Genomic DNA, 16,710 nt, shown 5'->3' with positions numbered 1-16,710 from the left:
AGTCCTGATGAAGGGTTTCAGCCCAAAATGTTGACTGTTTATTCCTCTCCATAGATGCTGCCTGTCCTGCTGAGTTCTTCTAGCATTTTGTGTGTAGATTTCCAGCATCTACAGAATCTCCTGTGTTTGTGATTGTGATATCAATTCTGCACTCAAATACAGGTCTCTGTTAAAAAAAATGCCATCCTGCTGAGAATCACACGCTGCTGTCTACTTCATGGGTTTACTATTTCGTCAATTATACTCAGAAAACCAATCACGACTACACCATACCTAGCTGTGACACCTAATTACCAGCGCAAAACCCGCTCCCTGCGCCAGGTGCCTAAATTATTCTGCTTTACAGACTTGGGACTTCTCAGCTCTTGCCCCTCAAAATGATAAGCAAGTTTTTGGAGGTGAGAGGACTGGTAGTTATTGTCATAATTACTAGAACAGGATAATAAGATGCCATTCCAGGCACTTGTAAATATTAGTTTTATTTGTCACGTGTATATGAAAAAATAGAAACATTCAGTGAGCTGTGTTACTTGTGTCAAACCAAGTCAGCGGAGATTGCGCTGGGGGCAGCCCACAAGTGACGCCATACTTCCAGCGCCAACATAGCATGCCCACGACTCACTAACGTTACTGTACGTCTTTGAGCGTGGGAGGAAATCGGAGCCCCCGGAGGAAGCCTACGTGGTCATGAGCAGAACGTACAAACTCCTATCCGACAGTGGTGGGAATTGAACCCCAGTCAGTGGTCACTGGTGCTATTAATGGGTGGGAGGAGAAGATGGCGGCGCGACGCAGCGCGCGCGGCCTCTCCGGTGAAATGATATCAAATTTGTTAAATAGGGGGCCGTGCACAATTCTGATTTGATGGAGACAGGCGTGAGAAGCACGGAGGAACATTTGGAGAAATTTCTGAAATGCCCGGTTCGCTGCCGCTGCTACTGTGCAATCAAGAATCTCCAGAGGGGAAGGCCCCAAATCCTCAGCTTTGCCTGTTGCTGGCGGCCGGGGCTGGGGTCGAAGCGCTTGGCAGAGATGGTGCTCTGTGCTTGGTGTCGGAGGGCAGGTCGGAGGCTCGAAGTTTTCGGACGACTCAGAGTCGGAGTGTGGTCAGGTGCTTCCAGGATGCTGCATCGGCAAGTTTGCAGCGCTGGAAGCTCATGGCAGGGAGAGTTTTCTTCCTTCTCCCATCTGCGTGAGATGTGGGACTTTCGAAGGACTTTGAACTTTTTTTACCGTGCCCATGGCCTGTTCTTCATCAAGTTACGGTATTGTTGCACTGTTGTAACTATATGTTATAATTATGTGGTTTTTGTCAGTTTTTCAGTCTTGGTCTGTCCTGTGTTATTGTGATATCACACTGGAGGAACATTGTATCATTTCTTAATGCATGCATTACTAAATGACAATAAAAGAGGACTGCGTGTCCTCATAATCTAATCTAAATGATGGCTCAACCGCTGCTACTGTGTTGCCCAGGTGTTCCTTACAACGTTTATGATCATTGTAACCAAGTGCTAACCATAAAAGTGGTATAGGATGTAACATCAATATGGAGTGGAGCAGAAGCCAATAAATCTTAATAACGTTGACATAAAAGGGAAAAGGGTTGCATGGACTATACGTAATGTTGCTCCTCTAATAAGCAGGAGCAAGCATGAAAAAATTAGGACATAAACACCTACAATGGTTGATACATAGGCTTATATACAACATTTTGGACCAGTGGAAATGGTCCAGAAGGGTTATATGGAAACTATTATTACCATTTTTCTTAACAACTAATTCCATTACTTAGCCTAATAGGTTAGATTTACCACAGTACATAATTATCTATTTAAATGTTTATTTTCCTTTAATATCATCTCAATGTGTACTTAAGAATGTATAAATAATTGTAGTTTTATAGATATAAAAAAATGGAAAAGGTTATATGTGTGAAAAAAGTACATGATATTTGTGAATTCCTTATCCAAATAAAAATAAAATTAAAAATAAGAAATTTATCTGCATATGAATGCATTACAAGATCTCAAAGTTCAAAGTAAATTTATTGTCAAAGAACGCACATGTCACTATATGTAAACCACCTTGAGATTCATTTTCTTTAGTTTATTTAGAGATACAGCGTGGAATAGGCCCTTCTAGCCAATCCAGCCACACTACCTCTCAACCATCAACTTAGCCCTAGTTTAATCACAGGACAATTTACAATGACCAGTTAAGCTAGTAACTGGTACGACTTTGGACTGTGGGAGGAAACCAGGGCAACCAGAGAAAACCCACGTATACCATGGGGAGGATGTACAGATCCCTTGCAGGTGACTTCAGAATTGAATGCCAGACTCCGATACCCCATTGTGATAACCGCTACATTACTGTGCCCTTGCAGGCATTCACAGTAAATACACAGAAACACAATAGAATCAATGAAAATGCACACAACAAAAATGAACAAACAACTAATGTGCAAAAGACAACAAACTGTATAAATATCAAAAAGAGAAAAAGTAATAATAATAATAATAATAAATAAATAACCAAGATTGCGCTAGCGATGCGAGGCGATATTTTGCAGGCAACTCACAAATGAAGAGATCTTTAGTTTAATAAAGTCTTTTCATAAAGCTTGATACCATCAGTCAATGAGCTGTTTCTGTGAATCATTTAAGCTCAAAACATTACATAAAAGTTGCCACAGCATGTAAAGTGACATAATTCATTCATAACAAGAGCAATGGAGTTTTGCTCTTGTGAATTGAACTGTTATCTCCATGATTTTCTCGCATTAAGGTGCAAAATATTAGGTACTGTCATCTATATAAAAATAAATACGCTGTAACAATTATGCACATTTCTCAGGCTTCAACAGTTCATTACCCTGTTGAAGAAATTACTCAACAAATTCACCTTCAACTTTGCTCATATTTTGGTCTCAAACCTCCAAATTTATATTGTATTGTAATTTACATTGTCTGTAAGACTTTATATTGTCTAGAACAGCAGACGAAAAGGAAACACTTATTTTTGGTTCTCTGGAAAGATTTGTTGCTGTGTTTCATATGTGATAACTTCCTTTGTTGTTAAACATGACAGCGTGTTTGAGTGGGTGGGTGAGAAAGAGCTCCTGCTGTTATTGTCGTGTTGCTGTTGCATGGTTGTTTTGTTGTTACTGTCGTATTGTGTTGCTGTTGAGTAGTTGTGTTGTTGAGTTGTGTTGTTTTTGTTGCCGTTGCTGCTACATGTTCTTCTGCTGAATTTATGGACATGCTATATTGGCACTGAAATGTGTGATCCCAGTACATCCTTAGGTCTAACACACAAAATGCTGGAGGAACTCAGCAGGCCCGGCAGCATCTATGGAAAAGAGTAAACAGTTGATGTTTCAGTCGGAGGCTCTTCATCAGGCCTGGAGAAAGAGATGAGATCAGAGCAAGAAGGTGGGATGAGGGGAAAAAGAAGTACAAACACCAGATGGAGCTGATAGACAGGTAAGAGCTGTCTAGTGCTTCTCCCCATCCATTTCTTCCATGGTCTTCTACCCTTCTCTGTCAGATTCTTCCTTCTCCAGCCCTTTATCTCTTTCACCAATCGACTTCCTAGATCTTTACCACCCCTCTCCCTCTCCCAGATTCACCTATTACATACTACCTTGTATTTCTTCCTTCACTGCCCCCACCTTCTCACCCTGACTTCTCATCTTTTTTCTCCAAAACGTTGACAGTTTACTCTTTTCCATAGATGCTGCTTGACCTGCTGAGTTCCTCCAGCATTTTGTGTGTGTTGCTTGGATTTCCAGCATCTGCAGAATCTCTCATGTTTGTACATCCTTAACACAAACAATATATTTCACTGTATGTTTCGACATAAACATGGTAAGTAAATGTGAGTGTGAATTATCAGTGGTGGTGTCCTTTGGAAGAAGCATTAACCTGTTTTTTATTGGTTCAATGGATCATAAAAGGCCAGTGAAACTTCTCGAAAAACATAATCATCTCTCAACCAATATCATCTAAACAGATCGTCTGCTTATTTCTCCCTGCCGCGCCATGCGTGGCACTTTGTATGATAGTTAGTTGTATGCTTCTCAACATCTTCACAGTGAGCACACTTCAACAGTGAAACGTCAGCTTGGAAGTGTTGTTGCCGAACCACAATGTCAACATAGTACTTCCTTCACAGGTCTAGCCCACTAAAGATGTGCTGGTTACGTGCATCCAAGCAGCCGGATCATAAGACCATAGACATAGGAGCAGAATTAGGCCATTTGGCCTATTGCATCTGCTCCACCATTCCATCATGGCAAATTTATTTTCCCTCTCAACCCCATTCTCCTGTCTTCTTCCTGTAACCTTTGGTGCCCATACCTACCAACATCTGCTTTATACATACCCAATGATTCGGCCTCCACAGCCATCCATGGCAGAGTTCCGCAGATTAACTACCCTCTGGCTAAAGAAATTTCATCTCATCTCTGCTCTAAATGGACATTCCTCTATTCTGAGGCTATGGTGACTCTCCCACCATAGGAAACATCCTCTGCATGACCATTCTATTGAGGTCCTTCAAGATTTGTTAGGTTTCAATGAGATCCCCACCTCATTCTTCTAAACTCCAGAAGCCATCTAACACTTCTCATACGTTAACCCTTTCATTAGTGGGATCATTCTTGTGAAACTCCTCTGGACCGCCTCCAATGCCAGCACATATTTTCTTAAATAATAGGCCTAAAACTGCTCATAATACTCCGTGCAGTCTGACCAATGCCTTATAAATTGCCAGTGTGTCAATCACTTTGAAATAACAACATTAACAAAAATTGCAAGGCTTATTTTGCACAAGTAGTGAGATTTTACCTCCAAATCTTCTGGAATGTCGCTGAGTGGCTTCTGTAAGACCAGTGCAGCCAAGAGAACGTACAGCTCCGGTATGGCAATGTGATGATTCAAAAACATCTGCATCATTTCCAGTCCAGGAACTAGGCATGGAGTCTTAGTGCAGGCAGGGGGGTGAGATTTTATATTGTCTGTAACAACAGATCAAAAGTGAACACTCATTTTGTTTAGAGGAACACATACAAAATACTGGAGAAACTCAGCAGTCAGACAAGATCTATGAAGATGAACAAACAGTCAACATTTTGGACTGAGATCCTTCATCAGGACTAGAAAGATGGGACAGAGCCCTGAATAAGAAGGTGGGGAACACACACAAAATGCTGGAGAAACTCAGCAGTCAGACAGGATCTATGAAAGTAAATAAACAGTCGACATTTCAGACTGAGATCCTTCATCAGGACTGGAAATTCAGGGGGCAGACTCTGAATAAGAAGGCGAGGAACTCAGCAGTCAGACAGGATCTATGAAAATGAATAAACAGTTGACATTTTGGACAGAGGCCCTTCATCAGCTTTCTGGAATCATTTGTTATTGTGTAATATCTGTGATCAATTCCATTGTTGTTAAGCATGAACTACGAATTATTGCTGTGGCATCAATTGTCAAGGAGTTTGCAGACAAAAGGTAGGATATGGGACAAACTATGACAGCTCTCCCTAAGTCCAACACAGGTATGATGAGCTAGAGGGCATCTATTCTTCAAACTTTCTGTATCTTATGAAGCTCAAGATGTTTCTGGCATGGAAATTCATTCATTGAAAACAGACACACTGGCAATATGAGATATTTTCAGAATCAGAATCAGGTTTATTATCACCAGCATGAAATTTGTTAACTTAGCAGGAGCAGTTCAATGCAATACATAATATAGAAGAAAAAATAATAATAAATAAATAGGTAAATCAATTACAGTATACTTTATTGAATAGATTAAAAAATTGTGCAAAAATAGAAATAATATGTTAAAAAAGTGAGGTAGTGTTCATGGGTTCAATGTCCCTTTAGTAATCGGATGGCAGAGGGGAAGAAGCTGTTCCTGAATCGCTGAGTGTGTGCCTTCAGGCTTCTGTACCTCCTGCCTGATGGTAACAGTGAGAAAAGGGCATGCCCTGGGTGCTGGAGGTCCTTAATAATGGACGCTGCCTTTCTGAGACACCGCTCCTTGAAGATGTCCTGGGTACTTTGTCCTGAGTTCTATTTCATAAAATGGCCAAGATTTTTTTTACGGAGGTTAAGTCCCAAACAGTGTCAGATCTACATTCCAATCAATTCTGTTGGTTTATTTATTTATTTGAAGACATGACGCAGAATAGGCACTTCCAACCCTTTGACCCATGCTGCCCATCAACCACTGTCAAACCCTATTTAACCCTAAACGAATCACAAGACAACTTACAATGGCCAAATAACTTACTAACTGGTATATCTTTGGACTGCGTGAAAAAACTGAAGCACACTCAGAAAATACACACATTCCACAGGATGTACAGAGACTCCTTACAGATGATGACGAGATTGAACTTTGAACTCCGACATCTTGAGCTGAAATAGTGTCACGCTAACTGTTACGTTACCGTGGCACCCAAATGCATAGCACTGAAAGAGAAACAGCTTCCCTCCAAAGTATTTTCAGCCACAACTTTTACAAATTATTATCATTGTAAAAACTCTTTAAAATATCATGCCATGAATTAAAACTGGAGCTCTTAAATTGCTAAGTAAACTCTGATTCTATTAAGTAACTCCAAGAACAGTCATTTTGTCTAATTCATTAGATTCCTTAAGAATAATCTCTTTCAAATCCTGTGTTTAGATTAATTAAACATTATTTTTCAATGTTTAAGGGTTTTTCTGCTTTTGTATTAGAACCATAGAACCATAGAACATTACAGCACAGAAAACAGGCCTTTCGGCCCTTCTAGTCTGCGCCGAAACTTTATTCGGCTAGTCCCATTGATCTGCACCCAGTCCATAACCTTCCAGACCTCTCCCATCCATGTATCTATCCAATTTATTCTTAAAACTTAAGAGACGCATTTACCACGTCAGATGGCAGCTCATTCCACACTCCCACCACTCTCTGAGTGAAGAAGTTCCCCCTAATGTTCCCCCTAAACCTTCCCTCTTTCACCCTAAAGCCATGTCGTCTCGTATTTATCTCTCCTAATCTAAGTGGAAAGAGCCTACTCGCATTCACTCTGTCTATACCCCTCATAATTTTGTAAACCTCTATCAAATCTCCCCTCATTCTTATACGCTCCAAGGAATAAAGTCCTAACCTGTTCAATCTTTCCCTGTAACTCAACTCCTGAAGACCCGGCAACATCTTAGAAAATCTTCTCTGTACTCTTTCAATCTTACTGATATCCTTCCTATAGTTAGGTGACCAGAACTACACACAATACTCCAAATTTGGCCTCACCAATGTCTTATACAACCTCACCATAACATTCCAACTCCTATACTCAGTACTTTGATTTATGAATGCCAGGATGCCAAAAGCCTTCTTTACAACCCTGTCTACCTGTGACACCACTTTCAGGGAATTATGTATCTGAGCTCCCAGATCCCTTTGTTCCTCTGCACTCCTCAGTGCCCTACCATGATTTGTCCTTCCAAAATGAAACATCTCACACCTGGATGCATTAAGTTCCATCTGCCATTTTCTGGCCCATTTTTCCAGTTGGTTCAGATCCCTCTGCAAGCTTTGAAAACCTTCCTCGCTGTCCATAACGTCTCCAATCTTAGTGTCATCAGCAAACTTGCTGATCCAATTTACCACATTATCATCTAACTCATTGATATAGACAACAAACAACAATGGTCCCAGCACAGATCCCTGAGGCACACCACTGGTCATAGGCCTCCAGTCTGAGAAGCAATCATCCACTACCACTCTCTGTCTTCTCCCACACAGCCAATTTCAAATCCAGTTTACAACCTCTCCATGGATACCTAGTGCCTGAACCTTCTGAACTAACCTCCCATATGGGACCTTGTCAAAGGCCTTACTAAAGTCCATGTAGACAACATCCACAGCCGTTCCTTCATCTACTTTCTTGGTAACCTCCTCGAAAAACTCTACAAGATTCATTAAACACGATCTACCACACACAAAGCCATGCTGACTATCCTTCATCAGCCCTTGGCTGTCCAAATACTTATATATCCGATCTCTCAGAACACCTTCCAATAACTTACCTACTACTGATGTCAGGCTCAGAGGCCTGTAATTACTTGGTTTACTTTTTTGGAGCCTTTTTTAAACAACGGAACAACATGAGCTACCCTCCAATCCTCCAGCACCAAACCCGTGGCTAAGGACATTTTAAATATTTCTGCCAGGGCCCCTGCAATTTCTACACTAGTCTCTCTCAAGGTGCAAGGAAATATCATGTCAGGCCTGGGGGATTTATCTACCTTTATCTCTGTAAGGCAGCAAGCACCTCCTCCTCTTTAATCTCTATATATTCCATGACACCACTGCTTGTTTCCCTTCCTTCCATACTCGCTATGCCAGTTTCCTGAGTAAATACTGATGCAAAAAACTGTTTAAGATCTCCCCCATCTTGTGAGGCTCCACAAATAGACCACCACTCTGATCTTCTAGGGGACCAATGTTGTCCCTTACTATCCTTTTACTCTTAATATACTTGTAGAAACCCTTCGGGTTTACCTTCACATTATCTGCCAAAGCAACCTCATGTCTTCTTTTTGCCTTCCTGATTTCCTTCTTTAGTACTTTCTTACATTTTCTATACTCTTCAAGTATCTCATTTGTTCCTTGTTGCCTATACCTGCGATACACCTCTCTCTTTTTCTTAACCAGATCGCCAATATCCCTTGAAATCCAAGGTTCGCTATGCCTGTCGACTTTGCCTTTAATCCTGGCAGGAACATGCAAACTCTGCACTCTCAGAATTTCGGCTTTGAAGGCCTTCCACTTACTGAACACATCAACACATCCTTGCCAGAAAACAACTTATCCCAATCCACTCTTCCTAGATCCTTTCTCATCTCCGCTAAATTGTCCCCTCTCCAATTTAGAACCTCAATTCGAGGACCAGATCTATCCTTATCCATAATTAACTTGAAACATTAATTAATGTTCCATTGTTCATTTTGCTGTCTGTGAAATACTTTAAAACTAGAGTTTGTAACTTCTTAAAAATTGTCTGGAAAAAAGCGACACAGTAGTGTAGTGGTTAGCACAAGGCTTTACAGTACCAGTGACCTGGGTTCAATTCCTGCTGCTGCCTGTAAGGAGTTTGTACGTTCTCCCCGTGACCATGTGTGTTTCTTCCGGGTGCTCCAGTTTCCTCCCACATTCCAAAGACGTACTGGCTGGTAGGGGGTTAATTGGCCATTGTAAGTTGTTCAATGATTGGGCTAGGTTTAAGCTTGTGATTGCTGGATGGTATGGCTCGAAGGACTGAAGGGGCCTACTCCATGATATATGTCAATAAAATAAAAACAAATAAAATAAAATTCTTCAATATGATCGGCTGCTCATACTACCTGATGACATCATTTCACTGGGTGCCAGGGCTGCCCTATGATTAATGTGGGGCAGCAACTAATACTAGGGAGGTTGAGTAAGCTAGAGCTTTTCTCTTTGGAGCGAAGGAGGGTGAGAGGTGACTTGATAGAGGTGTACGCAATGAAAAGAGGAATCAATAAAGTGGACCACCAGCACCTTTTTCCTCGGGTGCCAATGGCTAATATGAGAGGACATCTTACTAACGTGAGTGGAGGAACATGTAGGGGAGATGTCAGAAGCAGGTGTCTGCTTTTACACAGAAAGTGGTGGATACATGGAGCGCACTGTTGGAAGATATATTAGGGATATTTAACAGACTCTTAGATGGAACCACATGGATTATAGAGAAATGGAGGTCTATTTGTACCCAAAGGGTTAGATTTGATCTTAGAGTAGGTTTAAGTGACAGCACAGCATTGTGGGCTGAAGAGCCTGTACTATGCTATACTTTTCTAAAGGAAAAGCATGGGGTTGTTGAAACCTTTGGGAGCTATCCGACAGCAGCATTTAACACCATCTTCACTGCACAGGCCCCAGTCACCTACCCTGGATATTCTCCCTTTTATCCCTCTCCATTGGACAGAAGATACAAAAGCCTGGAAGCACATACCAACAGGCTCAAAGATAGTTTCTATCCCGCAGTTATAAGACAATTGAATAGTTCTCTAGTGCAATACAAGACTCTTGGCCTCACATTCGACCTCATTATGACTTTGCACCTTATTGTCTACTTGCACTGTACTTTTTCTGTAACAGATTATATTAGATTAGTTTTATTGTTCAAATGTACATCGAAACTACAGTGAAATGCTTCATTGTGCATCAATGACAAACACAGTTTGTGGATTATCCTGGGGGCACCCTGAGAGTGTTACTCCAATTTCAGCAGCAACATAGCACGACCACAACTTTAACACTTCATTTTGTGTTCTGTTATTGTTTGCAACGCATAGAAAATGCTGGAGGAACTCAGCTGGTCAGGCAACGTCTATGGAAATGAATAAACAGTTGATCTTTTTGGCTGAGACCTTTCATCAGGACTGGTAAGGAAGAGGGAAGACGCCAGATGCCAGAATAAAAAGGTAGGGGGAGGGGAAGGAGGGCAAGCTGGAAGGTGATAGCTGAAACCTGCTGGCTGGAGAAGAAGGTGTCTGATAGGAGAGGAGGGTGCACCACGGAAGAAAGGGAAGGAGGAGGGACACCGAGGGGAGGTGATAGGCAGGTGAGGAGAAGAAGTAAGAGGCCAAAGTGGGGAACAGAAGAAGAGGGAAGGCCAAGGGAAAAAATTAATCATTAGTGAATTAATTTGTTGCTTTGGACTTACAGCATCTGCAGAATCTCTTGTGTTTCTGTTACTGTTTTCCCCTGTCATCATCATCATGTGACATGCCCAGTTTAAGCTTTGACTGCCATGGCCCACACATTCCTGTTTCAGGTCAAGTGGATCAATTCATTCGTATTCATTTCCAATTCTCTGGCTGCTGTCTCCATCATCATTTGTCTTTGTCTTCCTCTTGCTTTCTTCCCTTCAATCTTTCCCATAGTTACTGTGCATTCTAACTCCTCTTTCCTAATCACATGCCCAATGAAGTTACGTTGCCTTTTCATGATCTCATACATTATTTCTCTTTTTGTGTTTGCTCCGTTCATGACATCCTCATTAGATATTTGTTTTGTCCATGATATTCTTTGCATCCTCCTCAAAAACCGTGTCTCTGCTGCTACAATTCATTTCCTCATGTTACTAGATATTGTCCAACATTCTGAGCCATATAACATAACTGGATAAAAGTAACATTTCATACTCTGAGGCAGGTTGTCATGCCTAGTTTAGTATTGGTCAGTATACTCTTCATTCTCGTAAAGGTGCCTTTTGCCATCCCTATTCTTCTTTTGATGTCCAAGTTGCACCTGCCATCTGATGTCACCCAGCTTCCTAAGTAGCAAAAGTTCTGTACTTGTTTTATGTCTTCCCCGTTTATTTTCAGCCTGCAGATAGGATTGTCCTTCTTTTTGGATATCACCATACATTCTGTCTTTTTGCAATTGATAGATAGACCCATTTTTGCACTTTCTTCAACAATTATATCAATTAAGTTTTGTAGTTCTTCCTCCGTACTTGCAATTAACATTGCAATGTCATCTGCATATCTGAAATTATTGGTGTTTTCACCACCAACTTTGATTCCCAAAATGTCTCTTATTTTTTGTAATATTGTTTGACTGTACACATTAAATAAATCAGGGGAGAAAACACACCCTTGTCTAACGCCTCTCTTGATTTTCGTAAACTGACTCACTTCTCCATCTGTTCTTACAGCGGCAGTTTGTTCCCAGTACAGATTTCTTATTAGGCGGAGATCTTTCGAATCTAGATCTAGAGTTTTCTAAATAACTTATTCTGCTGCACTTTATCAAATGTTTTTGTGTAGTCGATAAAACAAACAAACGAATCTTTTTGCACTTGAATAGCTCGTTCTGATAGTATCCTTAACATCAATATTGCGTTTCTTGTACCTTTGTCTTTCACAAAACCACATTGTTCTTTGCCTATTTCAGCTTGTATCTTATTTTTAGCTCTTGTCATCAAAATTCTTAGAAGTGTCTTGGTGGTATGACTCATTAAACTTATGGTCCTATGTAATTCACATTCTATTGCTCCAGCTTTCTTAGGAAGAGTGATAAACACTTTCTTTCATCTATCCTGGTATTATTCCAGTCTCATCAATGTCATTGATTAAATCAGTAAGTTTTTTTGAACTGTACTGCTGCTGTAAAAGAACAAACCATGTCGAATGAAGCCCGCCTTTGGTCAGAGTTGACCCATGGGTATTGTGTCCTAGCAAGCCAGGACATCATGCCATTTTAGTCAGAGATACTAAATCTGATTCTGAATCTACATAATTATTGATAAGATGGAAGCTCTGGAGTTATTTGCATTAATACATACCCATTAAGATGTTGCAGTCTGCTGTACTGTTTTCCAGCCAAACATTCCCTGCCATGCCTTCTCTGAACTTAGCGAGTAGCACTGGGTCGTACAGGAAGTGAAGCATTAGTCTGGTACTCAGGATCACAGTGCTAGGGTGAAGGTGTGCTTGCAAGAAGAGAAAGAACCAATCAGGCCCCAAAGACGTGAACACTTTCTCCTGATCTCTGACAAAAACAATACGGAAAAAAGATCATTTAGGTTAGAGGAGAGGAGTTTGACAAATAATAAAATTCAAGTGAATACATACTTCAAATTCAGTTTGAGGTGATCTGAACTCAAGACATCCAAAAGCGTCTTCAACAGCTGATTTCTTAGCCATATTGTCCTTCCAGAAACTTGATTTATGACTTTAAATAACAAAGGAATTGATTGTCTGGGTTTAGTATTTGTGAGAGACTGAAAGCACACACTTCAACCATATAATTCTTTTAAATAAATTAAAAGTCTCACCATCAATTGATGGATCAGAAACAGTTTCCAGTGAAATAAATTTTTCACTCATCGAAGCTGGAGGCAACGTGTAGATAAGGAAGAGTCCAATCCTTTAATACAGAATATTAAATATTTCAATAGTAATTAACCTTTAAATATGTCTCTAATTAGACTGCTGTTCTATTACAATTTATGTCACTCACTTAACTGGCAGCAAAGAAATAACAACATCCTTTCACTCTGTACTACACTTGAATTGGTTCCACATTAACTCAACAACAAAAGAAAAAAATCAAGATTCAAGATTGCTTAATGTCATTTGCAGTTCATGAACAACATAATTATTTCTCCGGATCAGATGTAACACAAAATACACACACACAAAGATAAATAACACAATGATAATAAAAGCACATAAACTGCAAATACATTAGATAGCTTATATACATAGATTGATTACACGTAACCAGGCACAGGGGTGTCTATACAGAATGTGACTGAAAGGATATGATAAAGTAGTGGTAGTCCGGGTTGGGGTGTGGAGGGGTGGGTTACTGTCTGGAAATGTTTGTCAGCCTTACAGCTTAGAGAAAGTTACTGTTTTTGAGTGTGATGGTCCACACAAATACAGAACAATGTGTTAGATATAAGAAATAAATCTGATCAAATACATTGTGATTCTTCAGATAAAGGCAATACAGAAATAACAGTTAATTCCCAATTGGAAAAAGCCCCTGGACCACCACAGTGTGGGTCAGAAAGGGATGTGAGAGTCGAGTTTGCTTCCCTGAAGGACATTAGAAATAGCAAACTATTATAAATAATTTGCGGGCTTCCCCCAACACATCCCTAGACTGTGTTGGTTGTTAACACAAATGACACATTTCACTGTATGTTTCGATGTACATATGATAAGAAAATGAACCTGAATTCTGTTTTGAAAGATTTCTTCCAAAGGAACATTTCCATCAAGATGAAAACATTCAAGTAAAATCAAAAGGAACATAAATCCATAAAACAATTCCATTCTTAATCATTCATTTATCACATGTACAGTGAGATATACAGTACTGTGTTGGCATCAAGATATGTAGCAACACTTGTGGACCGCCCCCAGCACATACTTAGGTTATGTAGGTTGCTAATGTAAACAACACATTTCTCTGGTATGTTTTGAAGCATATGTGATAAATAAATGAATCGAAATTTGAATTTGAATCCCAAACTATGATTACCTGAGAAAATCTGTCATACTGAAGCAATTTTCCAGCAAGTGGGCAAGGATAGTTTGCATGAGGTGAACCTTTGTTCTGGTGTTGCTGGGATCGTTCAGGAGAAAGACGAGTGTCTGCGCCACTTTGAGTCTGTGCATTACTTCAGCGTTTCTGCACCCACCACTGCAAGAAGAACACATAAACACCGGGATGAACTTGTTTATTCACCACACACCGTGAACTTGAGAACACATAGTTTATAGAGCACAGACAGTCCAGCACAGGACCAGCCCTTCCAACTCATGCTGTTTGTGCCAAACATAATACCAAAATTAAACTCTCCTATCTGTCCACGCATAATCCAATCCCACTTATCGCCTTCCAGTTTCTACTCTTCCTCCTCGCTCTTCCTTCTTATTCTGGTTTCTTCCCTTCCCCACCCCTCCCCCTCCTTTCCAGTCCTGGTAAAGAGTCTTGGCCCACAATGTCGACTATTTATTCCTCTCCATGAATGCTGCCTGACCTGCAGAGTTCCTCCAGCACTTTGTGTGCATTACCCTGGATTTCCAGCATTTGCAGATCTCTTTTGTTTATGATCATATTCATGTGTCCAACTAAAAGCCTCTTGAATGCCGGTGTCGTATCTGCTTCCATTAGCACCTCTGACAGTGCACTGCAGGCTCCCACCACCCTCTGCAATAGACTCACCCCACGCATCTCTTCTTATTCCCTTTCTTACCCTAAAGCTAGGTAACAGAACAAAGAATTGATTTTAAACAGAAAAGGAGGAGAAAATCCTTTTTGGCGCTACAGTAGCACGGCGATTAGCACAGCACTATTACAGCTTGGGGTATCGGAGATCGGAGTTCTATCCCAGCATTCTCTGTTCGTCCTCCCTGTGGAATGTGTGGGTTTTCTCTGGGTGTTCCACTTTCGTCCCACTGTCCAAAGATGTACTAGAGAGGTTGATTAGACATTGTAAATTGTCCCATGATCAGATTAGGGTTAAATTGGGTTCTCAGCAGTTGCTGGGCAGTGTGTCTCAAAGGGCCAGAAGGACCTTTTCTGCACTTTCTCTAAATAAATAAACAGATAAATTGCATATTTCACCACTGATCAGGAGTGAGTCAACTTCTATAGGTGTGTAGTGCAAAATATATTGTCTGGCTGCATCACAGTTTGGTATGGAAACACCAATGCCTTTGAACAGAAAATCCTGCAAAGGTAGTGGATTCAGCCCAGTACATCACAGGTAAAGCCCTCCCAACCATTGAGCACATTTGCATGAAACACTGTCATAGGAAAGCAGCATCCATCATCAGAGACCCTCACTACCCGGAACATGCTCTCTTCTCACTGCTGCCTTCAGGTAGAAGGTACAGGAGCCTCAGGGCTCACACGACCAGATTCAAGAACAGTTACTACCCCACACTCTCTTAAATAAAAGGAGATAACTACACTCAACTTCAATTGCCCCATCACCGAAATATTCTTACAACCAATGATCTCACTTTCAAGAACTCCTTATTTCATCATCTCATATTCTCATTATTTATCGCTATTTATTTATACTTGCACTTACACAGTTTGTTGTCTTCTGCACTCTAGTTGATATTTTGTTGATCCTGTTAGAGTTACTATTCTATAGATTTGATGAGTATGCTTGCAGAAAAATGAAACCCTGGCTTGTATATGGCGACATATATGAACATAAATAATTAATTTTTCTTTGAACTTTGAATTTCATCTTTCCAATCTCTCATTTATTTTTCTATTTTGACCCAAACTAGAAGGGGATGGGAATATGCTGGGAATGCAGTGGAAAAGTTGAGCAAATTCAAGTTCCTGGGTGTCAACATATCTGAAGATCTACCCTGGCCCCAACATATTGATGCAATTACAAAGAAGGCATGACCACAGCTATATTTTGTTTAGAGTTGGAGGAGATTTGGTCTGTCACCAAAGACTCTCGCAAATTTCTACAAGTGTACCATGGAGAACATTCTTTCTGTCTGCTTTACCGCCTGGTACGGAGGGGCCATTGCACAGGCTTGGAAAAAGCTGCAGCAAGTTGTAAACTCAGCAAACTCCATCACGGGCACCAGCCTCCCCACATTGAGGACATCTTCAAAAGGCAATGCTTCAGGAAGGTGGATTTCATCATTAAGGACCCCATCACCCTGGGCATTCCCTCTTCTCATCGCTACCATCAAGGAGATAGTACAGGACCCTGAAGACACACACTCAATGTTTCAGGAACAGCTTCTTCCCCTCTCCCATCAGATTTCTGAATGGCCATTGAACCCATGAACACAAATTCATTATTATCTTCCTCTCTTTTTGCACTACTTAATTTTTTTTATATATATACTTAATATAATTTATAGTTTTTATAATTATGTATGCAATGTACTACTGCTGCAGAACAACATACATCACAACATATTAAACCTATTCTGATGATGATGTGAATGTTATTGAGTTGATTGCATTGGCCTGAATAGCAATGCAGGATGAGTGTACTTCCGGAACTGTTTTTCTGAACAAAGCAACCATGTGATAAGTAAGCCATCCCCACCCTGAATGTTCATGTCACAATCACTGACACATAACAGTTCCCATTTTTCGCATCTCCAA

General features: G+C 40.6%; 1 protein-coding gene across 5 annotated transcripts in view; it reads right to left on the bottom strand.

The window, feature by feature from the left end:
- The window catches only part of wdfy4 (WDFY family member 4), a 358,785-nt gene that overhangs the window by 209,161 nt on the left and 132,914 nt on the right, over positions 1 to 16,710 (bottom strand). For all 5 annotated transcript variants that reach the window (XM_072282880.1, XM_072282882.1, XM_072282881.1 and 2 more), the window contains 5 exons: positions 14,095 to 14,256; positions 12,878 to 12,969; positions 12,675 to 12,774; positions 12,386 to 12,591; positions 4,854 to 5,023 (listed from right to left, as the gene is read on the bottom strand). In XM_072282880.1, the coding sequence (XP_072138981.1) occupies positions 4,854 to 5,023; positions 12,386 to 12,591; positions 12,675 to 12,774; positions 12,878 to 12,969; positions 14,095 to 14,256 (730 nt within the window). The remainder of the gene's footprint in view (positions 1 to 4,853; positions 5,024 to 12,385; positions 12,592 to 12,674; positions 12,775 to 12,877; positions 12,970 to 14,094; positions 14,257 to 16,710) is intronic.

Source organism: Mobula birostris, chromosome 18, assembly GCF_030028105.1.
Source record: "Mobula birostris isolate sMobBir1 chromosome 18, sMobBir1.hap1, whole genome shotgun sequence".
NCBI lineage: Eukaryota > Metazoa > Chordata > Chondrichthyes > Myliobatiformes > Myliobatidae > Mobula > Mobula birostris.
This window is presented reverse-complemented; position numbering and strand designations above follow the sequence as displayed.